The sequence below is a fragment of the Staurois parvus genome, unplaced genomic scaffold, assembly GCF_062004578.1.
Source record: "Staurois parvus isolate SC_StPar_1 unplaced genomic scaffold, SC_StPar_1.0 ptg001255l, whole genome shotgun sequence".
Classification (NCBI taxonomy): Eukaryota; Metazoa; Chordata; class Amphibia; order Anura; family Ranidae; genus Staurois; species Staurois parvus.
Genome location: NW_028319051.1, coordinates 1,390,548 through 1,403,216, shown reverse-complemented (window position 1 = coordinate 1,403,216; position 12,669 = coordinate 1,390,548). Strand labels below are relative to the sequence as shown.

Here is a 12,669-nt window from a genome sequence, read left to right as displayed (position 1 = left end):
AGCTTCTCACAATGTGCATTAGAATCTGCAGCAAGTCAGAGAGGGCTCACCTCATTGCCTGGCTGGAGGATATCCAGCTAGAATCTAGCTCTTTCCTCCACAGCCGCATTGTCCTTGGCCCACCCCTTTCATTCATTGTAATTCAATGCTGAAGGCACTGCCTAGGGTGGCCTGCACTCAGATATAACCTGCATAGGAACAGCCATTCCTCCAAACTGATATTCACCCATCAAGGCATTTTGATTTTTGCAGATCTTGTCCAAAGATCATAGTGAAAAGTATACCTTCTGGTGCCGCTCCAAGCTATGGATGGAAGGAAAAGGTTCACCCCACCGGCAAATGAGAAGAGGGAAACATGAGTCCAAGCGATTCCAGTGTCAGCCAACACAAGTGAAGGGATGGCCGCTGCTCAGCTGACCCCAGGAGTCCAATGTTGAGCCCGGGTTCACACTGATGCGGTGCGGAACTCACACTGGTTTCTGGGAGAATTCCACACCGCATCAGAATCGCACCCCGTTCATGCGAACCTCTGCGGGTGTGTATATTAAGTTAACACCCCGAAATCGGTTCGCAAAACGTAGTGCGATGTGCAGAATCGGATCACATGGATGTGAATACTTATGCGATCCAATTCTAGTCTAGTGGGGACAGAAAAAAAGGGTCCTGCACCTTTTTTGGTGTGGATGCAGTGTGATTTGAACCATACAAAATTGCACAGGAATGCGGTGTGGTTCCTGTACGAATCACATGCGATGTTCTGCACCGCAGAAGTGTGAACCCAGGCTGAGGAATGGCCTCAGCCGCTGTTCTGGCCACGCCCCGCTGACGCATTTCGCCCTGCCCACTTTGGCTCTGTAAACAGAGAAACGCATCAGAGGGCGTGGCCAGTACAGCAGCTGATGCCATTCCTCAACATTGGACTCCTGGGATCGGTTGAGCAGCGTCCATCCCTTTACTTGTCCAAGGATCAAACACACCGCTTTTACCATGGCTGGGTGCTCTTCAGAGAAGCACCGAGGCAGGGTGCTATGATGTTTTCAGGAAGCACTCAGCCAGCCCCTCCCACTAGCCATGATCCGCCTACATTGCATAGAGAAGCAAAAAGATCCAGTGACAATATCACGGGGTCCAAAATACGGTATGTAATAGAAACGCAAAGGCTTTTTTTTAATATGTCATTAACATGTTGATACGGGTAGAAAGGAGGATCCAGGAGTATAAGCAGAATGAACTTCAGCTTTATAGGCGCATAAAAAATATTTAGACTACCCCCTTGCCCTCCCCAATCCTCCTCTAAAAATGCTAAATTAAAAAAGACCCTGTTGCTAGACCAGTCAACCAACAAAAATCTTTGAATAAACTCTTTGAATAATTATATGTGCAAAAGGATAAGCAGACCTTGTATTTTGATGACCACAAGAGTCCCCTCTGTGTCTATGAATACCCAATCTGCTAGGTTCCGATGACCACAAGAGTCCCCCCTGTGTTATGATCCGCCAGGTGGTGCCTCAGGCTGCCAACTGACAGACCTACTCAGAGCGTGGGGTCTAAGCCCGGGCTGTGCTTTCACCAGGGCCCCTGATGGTGGGGATGGACTTGAAACAGTCCCGGGCCAGGTCACGACCTCCGAGCAGGCCCACCAGTGGCTGAGGAGACCTCCGGGGACAGGTACCGGGAGAGCCAGATGTGAAGAGGATGGCGGCCCCAGCAGGATAGTAACGGATCGTGGGCCCGTGAGGGTAAGCGGGGTACAGAATCGGTGTGCAAAGAGTAGTCGGGTCACACGCAGGATCAGCAGGGTAAGTCAGTCCGTAGAATGGTCAGGGCAATCCGGGTCAAACACAGGAGCAGGCAGAATAGTCAGGACAATCCGGGTCAATCACAGGAGCAGGCAGAATAGTCAGGACAATCCGGGTCAATCACAGGAGCAGGCAGCGTAGTCAGGGTCAATCAGGGTCACTAGACAGGTGCAGGAACTCAGAATCACAGAAAGACCTTGCGGCAATCTGTGACAGTGCAGGGCATCTTTAAATAGTGCGCCCTGCACTGTCATTGGCCGGCTAGGACGCGCCCCCGGCTGTCATTGGACGCCTGAGGCGCGCCCGCGGCTCCTACTGCGCATGCGCGGCGTCCTGTCAGCCGCGGCTCGCTGGGACCTAGTGCCTGTGTCCCGGCGCGATCTGCCGCCAATGCGCATGCGCGGGGGACGGCGCCGCGATCCTGGACTACGGAGCCGCGATCCCTGACACCCTGTGTCCTTGAATACCCAGTATGCTAGGTTTTGATGACCACAAGAGTCCCCCCTGTGTCTTTGAATACCCAATCTGCTAGGTTCCAATGACCACAAGAGTCCCCCCTGTGTCTTTGAATACCCAATGTGCTAGGTTTAGATGACCACAAAACTCCCCCCCCCCCGTGTCTTTGAATACCCAGTCTGCTAGGTTTAGATGATCACAAGAGTCCCCCCTGTCTTTGAATACACAGTCTGCTAGGTTCTGATGACCACAAGAGTCCCCCCTGTCTTTGAATACCGAATGTGCTAGGTTTTGATGACCACAAGAGTCCCCCCTGTGTCTTTTAATACCCAATCTGCTAGGTTTAGATGACCACAAAACTCCCCCCCCCCCCTGTGTCTTTGAATACCCAGTCTGCTAGGTTTAGATGATCACAAGAGTCCCCCCTGTCTTTGAATACACAGTCTGCTAGGTTCTGATGACCACAAGAGTCCCCCCTGTCTTTGAATACCGAATGTGCTAGGTTTTGATGACCACAAGAGTCCCCCCTGTGTCTTTGAATACCCAATCTGCTAGGTTTTGATGACCACAAGAGTCCCTCCTGTGTCTTTGAATACCCAATCTGCTAGGTTTTGATGACAAGAGTCCCCCGTTTCTTTGAATACTCAATCTGCTAGGTTTTGATGACCACAAGAGTCCCCCCCATATCTTTGAATACCCAATCTGTTAGGTTTAGATGACCACAAGAATCCCCCCCCATGTCTTTAAATACCCAATCTGCTAGGTTTTGATGACCACAAGAGTCCCCCCTGTGTCTTTGAATACCCAATCTGCTAGGTTTTGATGACCACAAGAGTCCCCCCTGTGTCTTTGAATACCCAATCTGCTAGGTTTAGATGACCACAAGAGTCCCCCCTGTCTTTGAATACCCAGTCTGCTAGGTTTTGATGACCACAAGAGTCCCCCCTGTGTCTTTGAATACCCAATCTGCTAGGTTTTGATGACCACAAGAGTCCCTCCTGTGTCTTTGAATACCCAATCTGCTAGGATTTGATGACCACAAGAGCCCCTCCCCCCCCCCCCCCGTGTCTTGGAATATTCAGTATGCTAGTGCAGGGGAACAACCGATCACATGACAAGGCTATCGTTGATCACATTCTATTACAGAATTTTATGCTTTCTCCAGCTGCTGCAAACTGACAGTTGATGGTGGAGAACAAAGACAGCGAGTTTGACCCTCACCTCTTAAGATGAAACTTGAGGTAGCGCAGGATGTCCCGGCCAGGCAGGAAAGTGCAGCTCATGGAGGTGAGCAGCTGCCAGTGCCGCAGGTTACCAGTGCTGTTGGGCTGGGGGACGTGATTGGTCTGTTTGATCAGCTGACAATAAACTTCGTCTCTGAGTGGCTTGAGATCCTGGCAGGTCTGCAGGATGCCTTGGATTATGGGGACAGGATCAGGAACTGTCTCTATTTCCTGCAGAGAGTTAAAGATCCTCACCGCCTCGTCCTGAAGAGTGGTGTATCCCTTCTCTTTTTGTACTGAAAACAAGTGGGAAAAAAATTGTCAAGTGAGCACAGAATCCAGGAGCAAGTCAGATCAATCTAGAAGACCGCAGAGAAAACGAATAGAACATGTAAAAACGACTGTTAATTAAAGTATATGTGACCCCCTCACCTTGTAAAACAGCCCATTCAATTTAAAATAGAAATGAAAAACAAAACATTTGTGTATAGCTATAAAAAGGTATTTATAATGTTTTGATAAGTGATCACAGTTCTCAGCTGCATAGGGAGTTCAGAGAGCTGGGGGGGGGGGGGGGGAGAAACAGCAATACACTGGTCTTTCCAGTGAATGGTTGTGCATGGTGGGGGGTGTCAGGAAAAATCTGATCATTGAAGTAGAAAAGGCTGAACTCCCAGAACAGACATAAAACTGACCACACTGCGCTCTCATGCCTAGTGTGGTCAGTTTTAATAGGAAATCAGGAGGACTGGCAGGAACACCAGGGATTTCACACAAAGGAAGCAATGCAAAGAGAACAGGAGACTTTTTCATACAAGTACGCGGTACAGCAGGCGCATATCAGGAATAGTAAATGCTGTGTTTACATATTCTTTAATATTATTAAAATAGATCTTGCACAGAATGAAAAATACCTGCTGATCCTGCCAGAAATTCAGAGCTGTCCTGTGCACACTTCCTGTGTGAACTCATAAATGTTATTAGTCACCCTTCCACTCCCTCCTCTCCGCTCTCATCTTGGACTACAGAATCATTTATGTTGATAAAGACAGTACACGGGTTTGAGTAGCGTAGCCAAAGAGAACTGGGCAGGGCTGACACTACTGGACAAAGCATGGGGAAATGTGCATGTGTTCTGAGATGTACTGGATATGGTTTTTTTGCCCTGACATACAATTTAAAGAGTACCTCCACTTTTGTTGAGGAAAAAAAACATTCCCCTCTGGGTGATCTATGTACATTGCAGGGATTTTAACAAACTTTTTTTTTTTTTTTTTTACAGATTCCTACCTTTTATTATTCTGAAGATATAGCTGTTTGTCTGTTTCCATGTGCTGAGTGAATCTGTATGGGAGTGGTTTTAAAATTATCAACCAGCTGCTGCACCTGCAGGGTTCTAAAGGAAAGTGGCAGGGTCTGCATCTCTTTAGACATGATTTCCCTTTTGGAGTATCCCACCAAAAATGACATTTTTGTTGCAGGGGATGTCTAAAATCTGACTTGTATCTTAGTGCAGACTTCTGGCAAAATCAGTGAGACAATCAGACAAGCAGGAAACAACATTTCTGGGGGGCGCTCTGTATACCATCTGTGTACAGAACGCCTCCAAGTAGCCATTTTGCATTGCATTTTACAGAAAATCACTGCACATTGAAAAAGAAAGATCATATTTAATAACATTCAATGACAATGTGACCTGTGTCACAATTGTATATGCTAGATTATTGTTTTTTTTTTATTTGCTATTTTTTCCCATGAAATTGGAGTTACCCTTTAAATACATCGTTATGATCCTTTAATCCAAATGGGCAGACTGTTCACTGTAATGGTATGACCCGTCTACAAACAAGTCTACCGCTTGCTGAACGGAGATCTGGGTATAATTTATGTCACCTCATTGTTCAAAGTTTATTTTCACCAAAAGCCCAACTCATATTGTTTATTGTTTGGAGAGGAGGAAGTGACTTTCTTAAAGGGCATGTAGAGTTCCCTCATTCACTATTACAATGGTGACAATGGGAGCTGGAAGTCAATGCTCAGAGGTAACTTTGGGTTCTCGGGGATCAATTTATTCACTACACTCCCGGGAAGCATGGAAACGTATTGTAACTTAAAGGACATGTAATCATACAGGACATAGAACCCTAAACTAGAGTTTGATTGTTAAAAAGTACATTAATAGCCCTGGCACAATTATATATATATATACACACACACACACACAGTGGGGATCGAAAGTTTGGGCACCCCAGCTAAAAATTTGTATTAATGTGCATAAAGAAGCCAAGGAAAGATGGAAAAATCTCCAAAAGGCATCAAATTACAGATTAGACATTCTTATAATATGTCAACAAAAGTTAGATTTTATTTCCATCATTTACACTTTCAAAATAACAGAAAACAAAAAAATGGCGTCTGCAAAAGTTTGGGCACCCTGCAGAGTTAATATCTTGTACTGCCCCCTTTAGCAAGTATCACAGCTTGTAAACGCTTTTTGTAGCCAGCCAAGCGTCTTTCAATTCTTGTTTGAGGTATCTTTGCCCATTCTTCCTTACAAAAGTCTTCCAGTTCTTTGAGATTTCTGGGCTGTCTGTCACGCACTGCTCTTTTAAGGTCTATCCATAGATTTCAGTTATGTTGAGGTCAGGAGATTGTGAAGGCCATGGCAAAACCTTCAGTTTACGCCTCTTGATGTAATCCCCCGTGGATTTCGAGGTGTGTTTAGGATCATCATCCATTTGTAGAAGCCATCCTCTCTTTAACTTCAGCTTTTTCACAGATGGCATCAAGTTACCATCCAAATTTTGCTGAAATTTTATTGAATCCATTTTTCCTTCTACTCTTGAGATGTTCCCTGTGCCACTGCCTGCAACACAACCCCAAAGCATGATTGATCCAACCCCATGCTTAACAGTTGGACAGAGGTTATTTTCATTAAATTCTGTGCCCCTTCTTCTCCAAACGTACCTTTGTTCATTCCGGCCAAAAAGTTCAATTTTAACCTCATCGGCCCACAGAACTTGTTTCCAAAATGCATCAGGCTTGTCTATATGTTCATTTGCAAAGTTCAAACGATGATTTTTGTGGTGAGGACGTAGAAGAGGTTTTCTTCTGATGACTCTTCCATGAAGACCATATTTGTACAAGTATCTCTTTATAGTGGAATAGTGTACCACAACTCCAGTGTCTGCCAGATCTTTCTGGCGGGATCGTGCAGTCAAACGTGGGTTTTGAATTGTTTTCTCACAATCCTGCGAGCTGTTCTGTCTGATATTTTTCTTGGTCTTCCAGATCTTGCTTTAACTTCCACTGTTCCTGATGACTGCCATTTCTTAATTACATTCCGAACAGAGGATATTGACATCTGAAAACGCTTTGCTATCTTCTTATAGCCTTCTCCAGCTTTGTGAGCGTCAACTATTTTCAGTTTCAGTTTTCTAGACAACTGCTTAGAAGAACCCATGGTGCTGATTGTTGGGACAAGGTCAGATGAGTCTGGGCATTTAAAACCTTTGGGATTGACATCACCTGGTCTTCCCAGACGATGATTGAGAACAATCCATGATGCTATAAATTCTATAATTTATGCAGGGTGCCCAAACTTTTGCAGACGCCATTTTTTTGTTTTCTGTTATTTTGAAAGTGTAAATGATGGAAATAAAATCTAACTTTTGTTGACATATTATAAGAATGTCTAATCTGTAATTTGATGCCTTTTGGAGATTTTTCCATCTTTTCTTGGCTTCTTTATGCACATTAATACAAATTTTTAGCTGGGGTGCCCAAACTTTCAATCCCCACTGTATATATATATATATATATATATATATATATATATATATATATATATATATATATATATATATATTTCTCTCTCTCTCTATATATATATTATTATAATACAGTATTTATATAGCGCCAAAGGGTTTGCTCAGCGCTGTACAGTAGAAAGGGGGACAGAACATGAGACAAGACGGTAACAATACAATACACGAGGGGTTCGAGGGCCCTGCTCTTTAGAGCTCACAATCTAGGAGGGAGGGGATAGTGGTACAGGAGGAAGTGGCTGTGGGGGATGGAGTGGTGGGAAAAGTGGAGGAGATCAGATTGTTAGGTGAGATTAAGGTAGGCTTCCCTGAAGAGGAGGGTTTTCAGGGTGCGCCTGAAGGTGAGGAGGGTAGGTGACAGTCTGATGGATTGGGGTAGGGAGGTCCAGAGGATGGGGGAAGTCCTGGAGAAGTCCTGCAATCGGGCGTGGGAGGAGGAGACCAGGGAGCTAGAGAGTAGGAGGTCCTGTGAGGAGCGGAGGGCACGGGTAGGGTAGTATTTGCGTATCAGGTCAGTTATGTAGTTCGGGGCGGCAATGTGAATGGCTTTGTAGGTCAGGGTTAGCAGTTTGAATTTGATGCGTTGGGCAATCAGGAGCCAGTGAAGGGATTGGCAGAGGGGGGAGGCAGATGTGGAGCGCTTGGTGAGGTGGATGAGTCTGGCCGCTGAATTTAGGATAGACTGGAGTGGGGATAGCTTTTGTTTGGGTAGGCCAGTGAGAAGGGAGTTGCAGGAGTCCAGGCGTGAGATGATGAATATAAATATAATGATGAATATAAATAAAACTTTTTTTTTTAATCATTATTTATTAAAACAGGATATATATTGGACAAAACAGGTTTGTTTTTTTTTTTGTTTTTTTGTTTTTTTTAACTTCTAGTTCTAGCTGAATAAGTGAATCAGTGATGCAGATGAGGATAAATACAACCGAGGCTGACGTCTCCATACAGCAGTGGAAGCAATCCCAAACTCTGCACGTGGTGCAATCCCAAACTCTGCACTCTGCACGTGGTGCAATCCCAAACTCTGCACGTGGTGCAATCCCAAACTCTGCACGTGGTGCAATCCCAAACTCTGCACGTAGTGCAATCCCAAACTCTGCACGTAGTGCAATCCCAAACTCCCGAAAAAAAACAAAAAAACACAGTTCTAGCTACAGTTGTGGCCAAAATTATTCAACCCCCACTGAAATTGAGTGTTTTGGCCAGTTTGACATTGCTTTTGATCATTCAGTCATCTTGCTTACATTTACATTAAAGAGGCACTTGTAGGTCAGACAAATATAACATAACAGTTATAATGAAATAACCACAAATGTCTTTTCTGTGCTCACAGCATTATCAGTTTTATTCAACCCCCAAGTGACATTCAATCTTAGTACTTAGTACAGCATCCTTTTACAGTTATAACAGCTTTTAAACGTGAAGCATAGCTTGACACAAGTGTCTTGCAGCGATCTACGGGTATCTTCGCCCATTCTTCATGGGCAAAGGCCTCCAGTTCAGTCACATTCTTAGGCTTGCGCACTGCAACTGCTTTCTTTAAGTCCCACCAGAGGTTCTCAATCGGATTTAAGTCTGGTGACTGCGATGGCCACTCCAAAATGTTCCAGCCTTTCCTCTGCAACCATGCTCTAGTGGACTTGGAGGTATGCTTGGGATCATTGTCCTGTTGAAAGGTCCAACGTCTCCCAAGCCTCAGGTGTGTGACGGACTGCATCACGTTTCCATCCAATATCTCCTGGTACTGAAGAGAATTCATGGTACCTTGCACACGCTGAAGCTTCCCTGTACCTGCAGAAGCAAAACAGCCCCAAAGCATGATTGACCCTCCACCATGCTTCACAGTAGGCAAGGTGTTCTTTTCATCATAGGCCTTGTTCTTCCTCCTCCAAACATAGCGTTGATCCATGGGCCCAAACAGTTCTAATTTTGTTTCATCAGTCCACAGAACACTATCCCACAACTTTTGTGGTTTGTCCACATGGCTTTTGGCATACTGCAGTCGACTCTTCTTATTCTTTGGAGACAGCAAGGGGGTACGCCTGGGAGTTCTGGCACGGAGGCCTTCATTACGCAGTGTGCGTCTTATTGTCTGGGCTGAAACTTCTGTACCCACATCTGACAAATCTTTTCTCAGTTCCTCAGCAGTCACACGGGGACTTCTCTCCACTCTACGCTTCAGGTAGCGCACAGCAGTCGAAGTCAGCATCTTCTTTCTGCCACGACCAGGTAGCGTTTCAACAGTGCCCTTTGCCTTGAATTTGCGAATGATGCTTCCTAAGGTGTCTCTTGGTATGTTTAACATCTTTGCAATCTTCTTATAGCCATTGCCCTTCCTGTGAAGAGAAATCACCTCTTCTCTTGTCTTCCTGGACCATTCTCTTGCCTTCACCATGTTTGTAACCACACCAGTAAATGTCTAGAAGGAGCTGAGTATCACAGTCATTTTAAAGCTGCCTAATTGGTGCTTATTATGCTTGATTGCTGCTCGGTGACATCCACAGGTGTTTTCAATACCTGATGGAAAGCACCTGTATGAACCTCTGTTCTTCAGAGTGGTAGTCTTTAAGGGGTTGAATAATTGTGGCAATGAAGAAACCACATAAGAACCATTTACTACTGTATTACATAAACAATTGATGTCATTTTAGTTGCATTTGGGTAGTTACAACGTCCTTGTAGGATTTGATTCTGAATACAATTCCAAATGTACACTATAGTCCCTAAACCCCTTTACAGCATTGGGGGTTGAATAATTTTGGCCACAACTGTAAATCAGTGACACAGATGAGGATACATACAACTGAGGCTGACGTCTCCATAGGGCAGTGGAAGCAGAGGGGAGTGCAGGGGATGCTGGGTATATCTCAGGATGGGGTTCCTCCTGTAGGTCTGCTCTACAGCTTCACTGTTCAGGCTGTTCTCCTGATAAACAAAAAGAAAATGTTGACAAATGTAACAGAAAATGTAAATGTTATTTAGTGATTGGAAGAGCTTACACAGACACCATTTAATTCCCAACTGCCCAGAAGTAAATCGTGTGTATGAGACTACCAGTGAATGCAGAGGAATGCATGGGGTTGGCCATAGGTGCTCATTACATAGACAGTACAGACAGTGGGATAAACGTCCAGCAGGTAGTGAGCCAGTCAACAGTAAATAACTTCAAACATGCTTGGGACAAGCATAGATCTATACTAAGACCAAAAAGGTAACAAAAGAAAAACAACCCTCTACCAAAAAAAAAACAAAAACAAAAATACACAAAAAGGGCAGACTCGATGGACCACGCAGTCTTTTTCTGCCATCAATTTTCTACATTTCTATGCAATACATGCATTTTATCCACTGTGCTGATGGAAATATCTTTATAAACAGATTTCCACTGAAAACGATGTACTATGTGTGGCTTATCCCATTGTGTTTCCTGCAGCAGTTGTTCAGCAAGAATGCCTGTTGTGTTCTGAGACACATGATCACTAGAGGGAGCACCTATAAACCTGTATGATGAAAATATACAATCACCGGCCACTTTATTATGTCCACCTGTTCAATTGCTTGGTAACACAAATTGCTAATCAGCCAATCACATGGCAGCAACTCAATGCATTTAGTCATCTAGATGTGGTGAAGATGACTTGCTGAAGTTAAAACCGATCATCAGAATGGGGAAGAAAGGGAATTTAAGTGACTTTGAACGTGACATGGTTGTTGGTGCCAGACGGGCTGGTCTGAGTATTTCAAAAACTGCTGATCTACTGGGATTTTCACACACAACCATCTCTAGGGTTTACAAAGAATGGTCCAAAAAAGAGAAAATATCCAGTGAGTGGCAGTTGTGTGGATGAAAATGCCTTGTTGATGTCAGCGATCAGAGGAGAATGGGCAGACTAGTTGCTGCAGCATTCAGATGGCAGGGTCAGAATTTGGCATAAACAGCATGAAAGCATGGATCCATCCTGCCTTGTATCAATGGTTCTGTCTGGTTGGGATGAAATGGTGTGCGGGAGATTTTCTTGGTACTAGCTACCTAAAAAAGTGTCCAGTGCAGTGGCAGACTGACAACTCATTGGGCCCCTGGGCAATAGGGGATCATGGGGCCCCTGTGTCCTTGCCCAAACTCAAAAAAGCCTATGAAAATGGTACCAGGGGCATCTCATGGGGCCCCCTACTGAACCCGGGCCCTCGGGCAGTGCCCGAGTTTCCAAATGGTCAGTCTGCCCCTGGTCCATTGAGTGTATACTGTACACTTTTTCCTGGCTAAGTGGTCATTAAAGATCCACAAAACACAATGATGGTGTTTTTATGATCAATAAATACAGACCTTCTTGAAGAATCCATTTGAAAACACTTTTTTATTGAATGGATACCTCTGCTAACCACACGCTGGTTCTTGGCACTAACAAGGTGTACCTAATAAAGTGGCCGGAGGGTGTAGTGTGTAACTGTAATGTACACTGCCCTCTGCAGGCTGAAGGCTCTATTCATAGCTGCCAGAGTGCTTTACCTGTCCAGCAGCTGTGCGCTCCTGACTGCGCTAGGGGAGCAGTGTGGTGCGCAATTCAGCGCATCATGGGACTCCCTTTTTTTTTCTTTTGGACAAGTTTTATTTGAAGTGTACAAAACGTACAATGCCATGTGATTCTGTGCACGCTGGCTTTGTTGCAGTGTGAATGGGACGTATGGGACAATTGTTTTCTGTGTGTCTTTGCGACGACAGTCATTTTACAATGCAGTAAAAACGGCTGTCAATGCACAGTGTGCGAAAAGGGCAGAAGGCTTTACTTACTAATGAACCTCCAGCCTGCCATAATTATGTCAAGGCTGCCACAGTGATCCAATGATCATGAACCATGATGAGTGGTTCCCAATCTTAGTGGGGCTCATTAGGACAGCTAACTATGCACAGTGTTGGCTGATAGCCGTCAATGGAGAGATTCATATTCCCTCAACACCGGGTACCGTGGAAGGGGGTATTAATATTCTGCAGATTACAGTCTAGAAGCAGTTATAGGACGCCCCTGAAGACGTCACAGATGACGAAACGCATTGGGAGGAGTCGGAACGCATGACGTCAGCACGTACCGGAATGTGGCGGCCATGTTGTTGGTTAGAAACTTACAATTTGGTTATATGGTGATATGCTGTTTTAACCTCTTCACGCCGGCTGCACGCAAATGTGCGGCCTCCTGGCATCTGGGCCTTGACGCCGAGCGGCCGCACATTTGCATACAATTAACAAAAACATATGTGCTGAGAGTGCATACCCTGCGCGCTCCCAGCGCACATGTCCGGTACTCACGGAAAGGCCCCAACCTCCTCTTTCGATCGGGACCTTTTCCGATCATGTGAGCGCCGTGA

At 45.0% G+C, this 12,669-nt stretch overlaps 1 protein-coding gene across 1 annotated transcript in view; it reads right to left on the bottom strand.

Annotated features, from left to right (window-relative positions):
• Nucleotides 1-12,669, bottom strand: part of LOC149437781 (unconventional myosin-X-like) — a 241,135-nt gene that overhangs the window by 19,241 nt on the left and 209,225 nt on the right. Inside the window, exons 34-35 of the mRNA XM_089660637.1 lie at nucleotides 10,110-10,233; nucleotides 3,477-3,774 (exon numbers count right to left, since the gene is read on the bottom strand). Coding sequence (XP_089516763.1) covers nucleotides 3,477-3,774; nucleotides 10,110-10,233 — 422 coding nt within the window. The remainder of the gene's footprint in view (nucleotides 1-3,476; nucleotides 3,775-10,109; nucleotides 10,234-12,669) is intronic.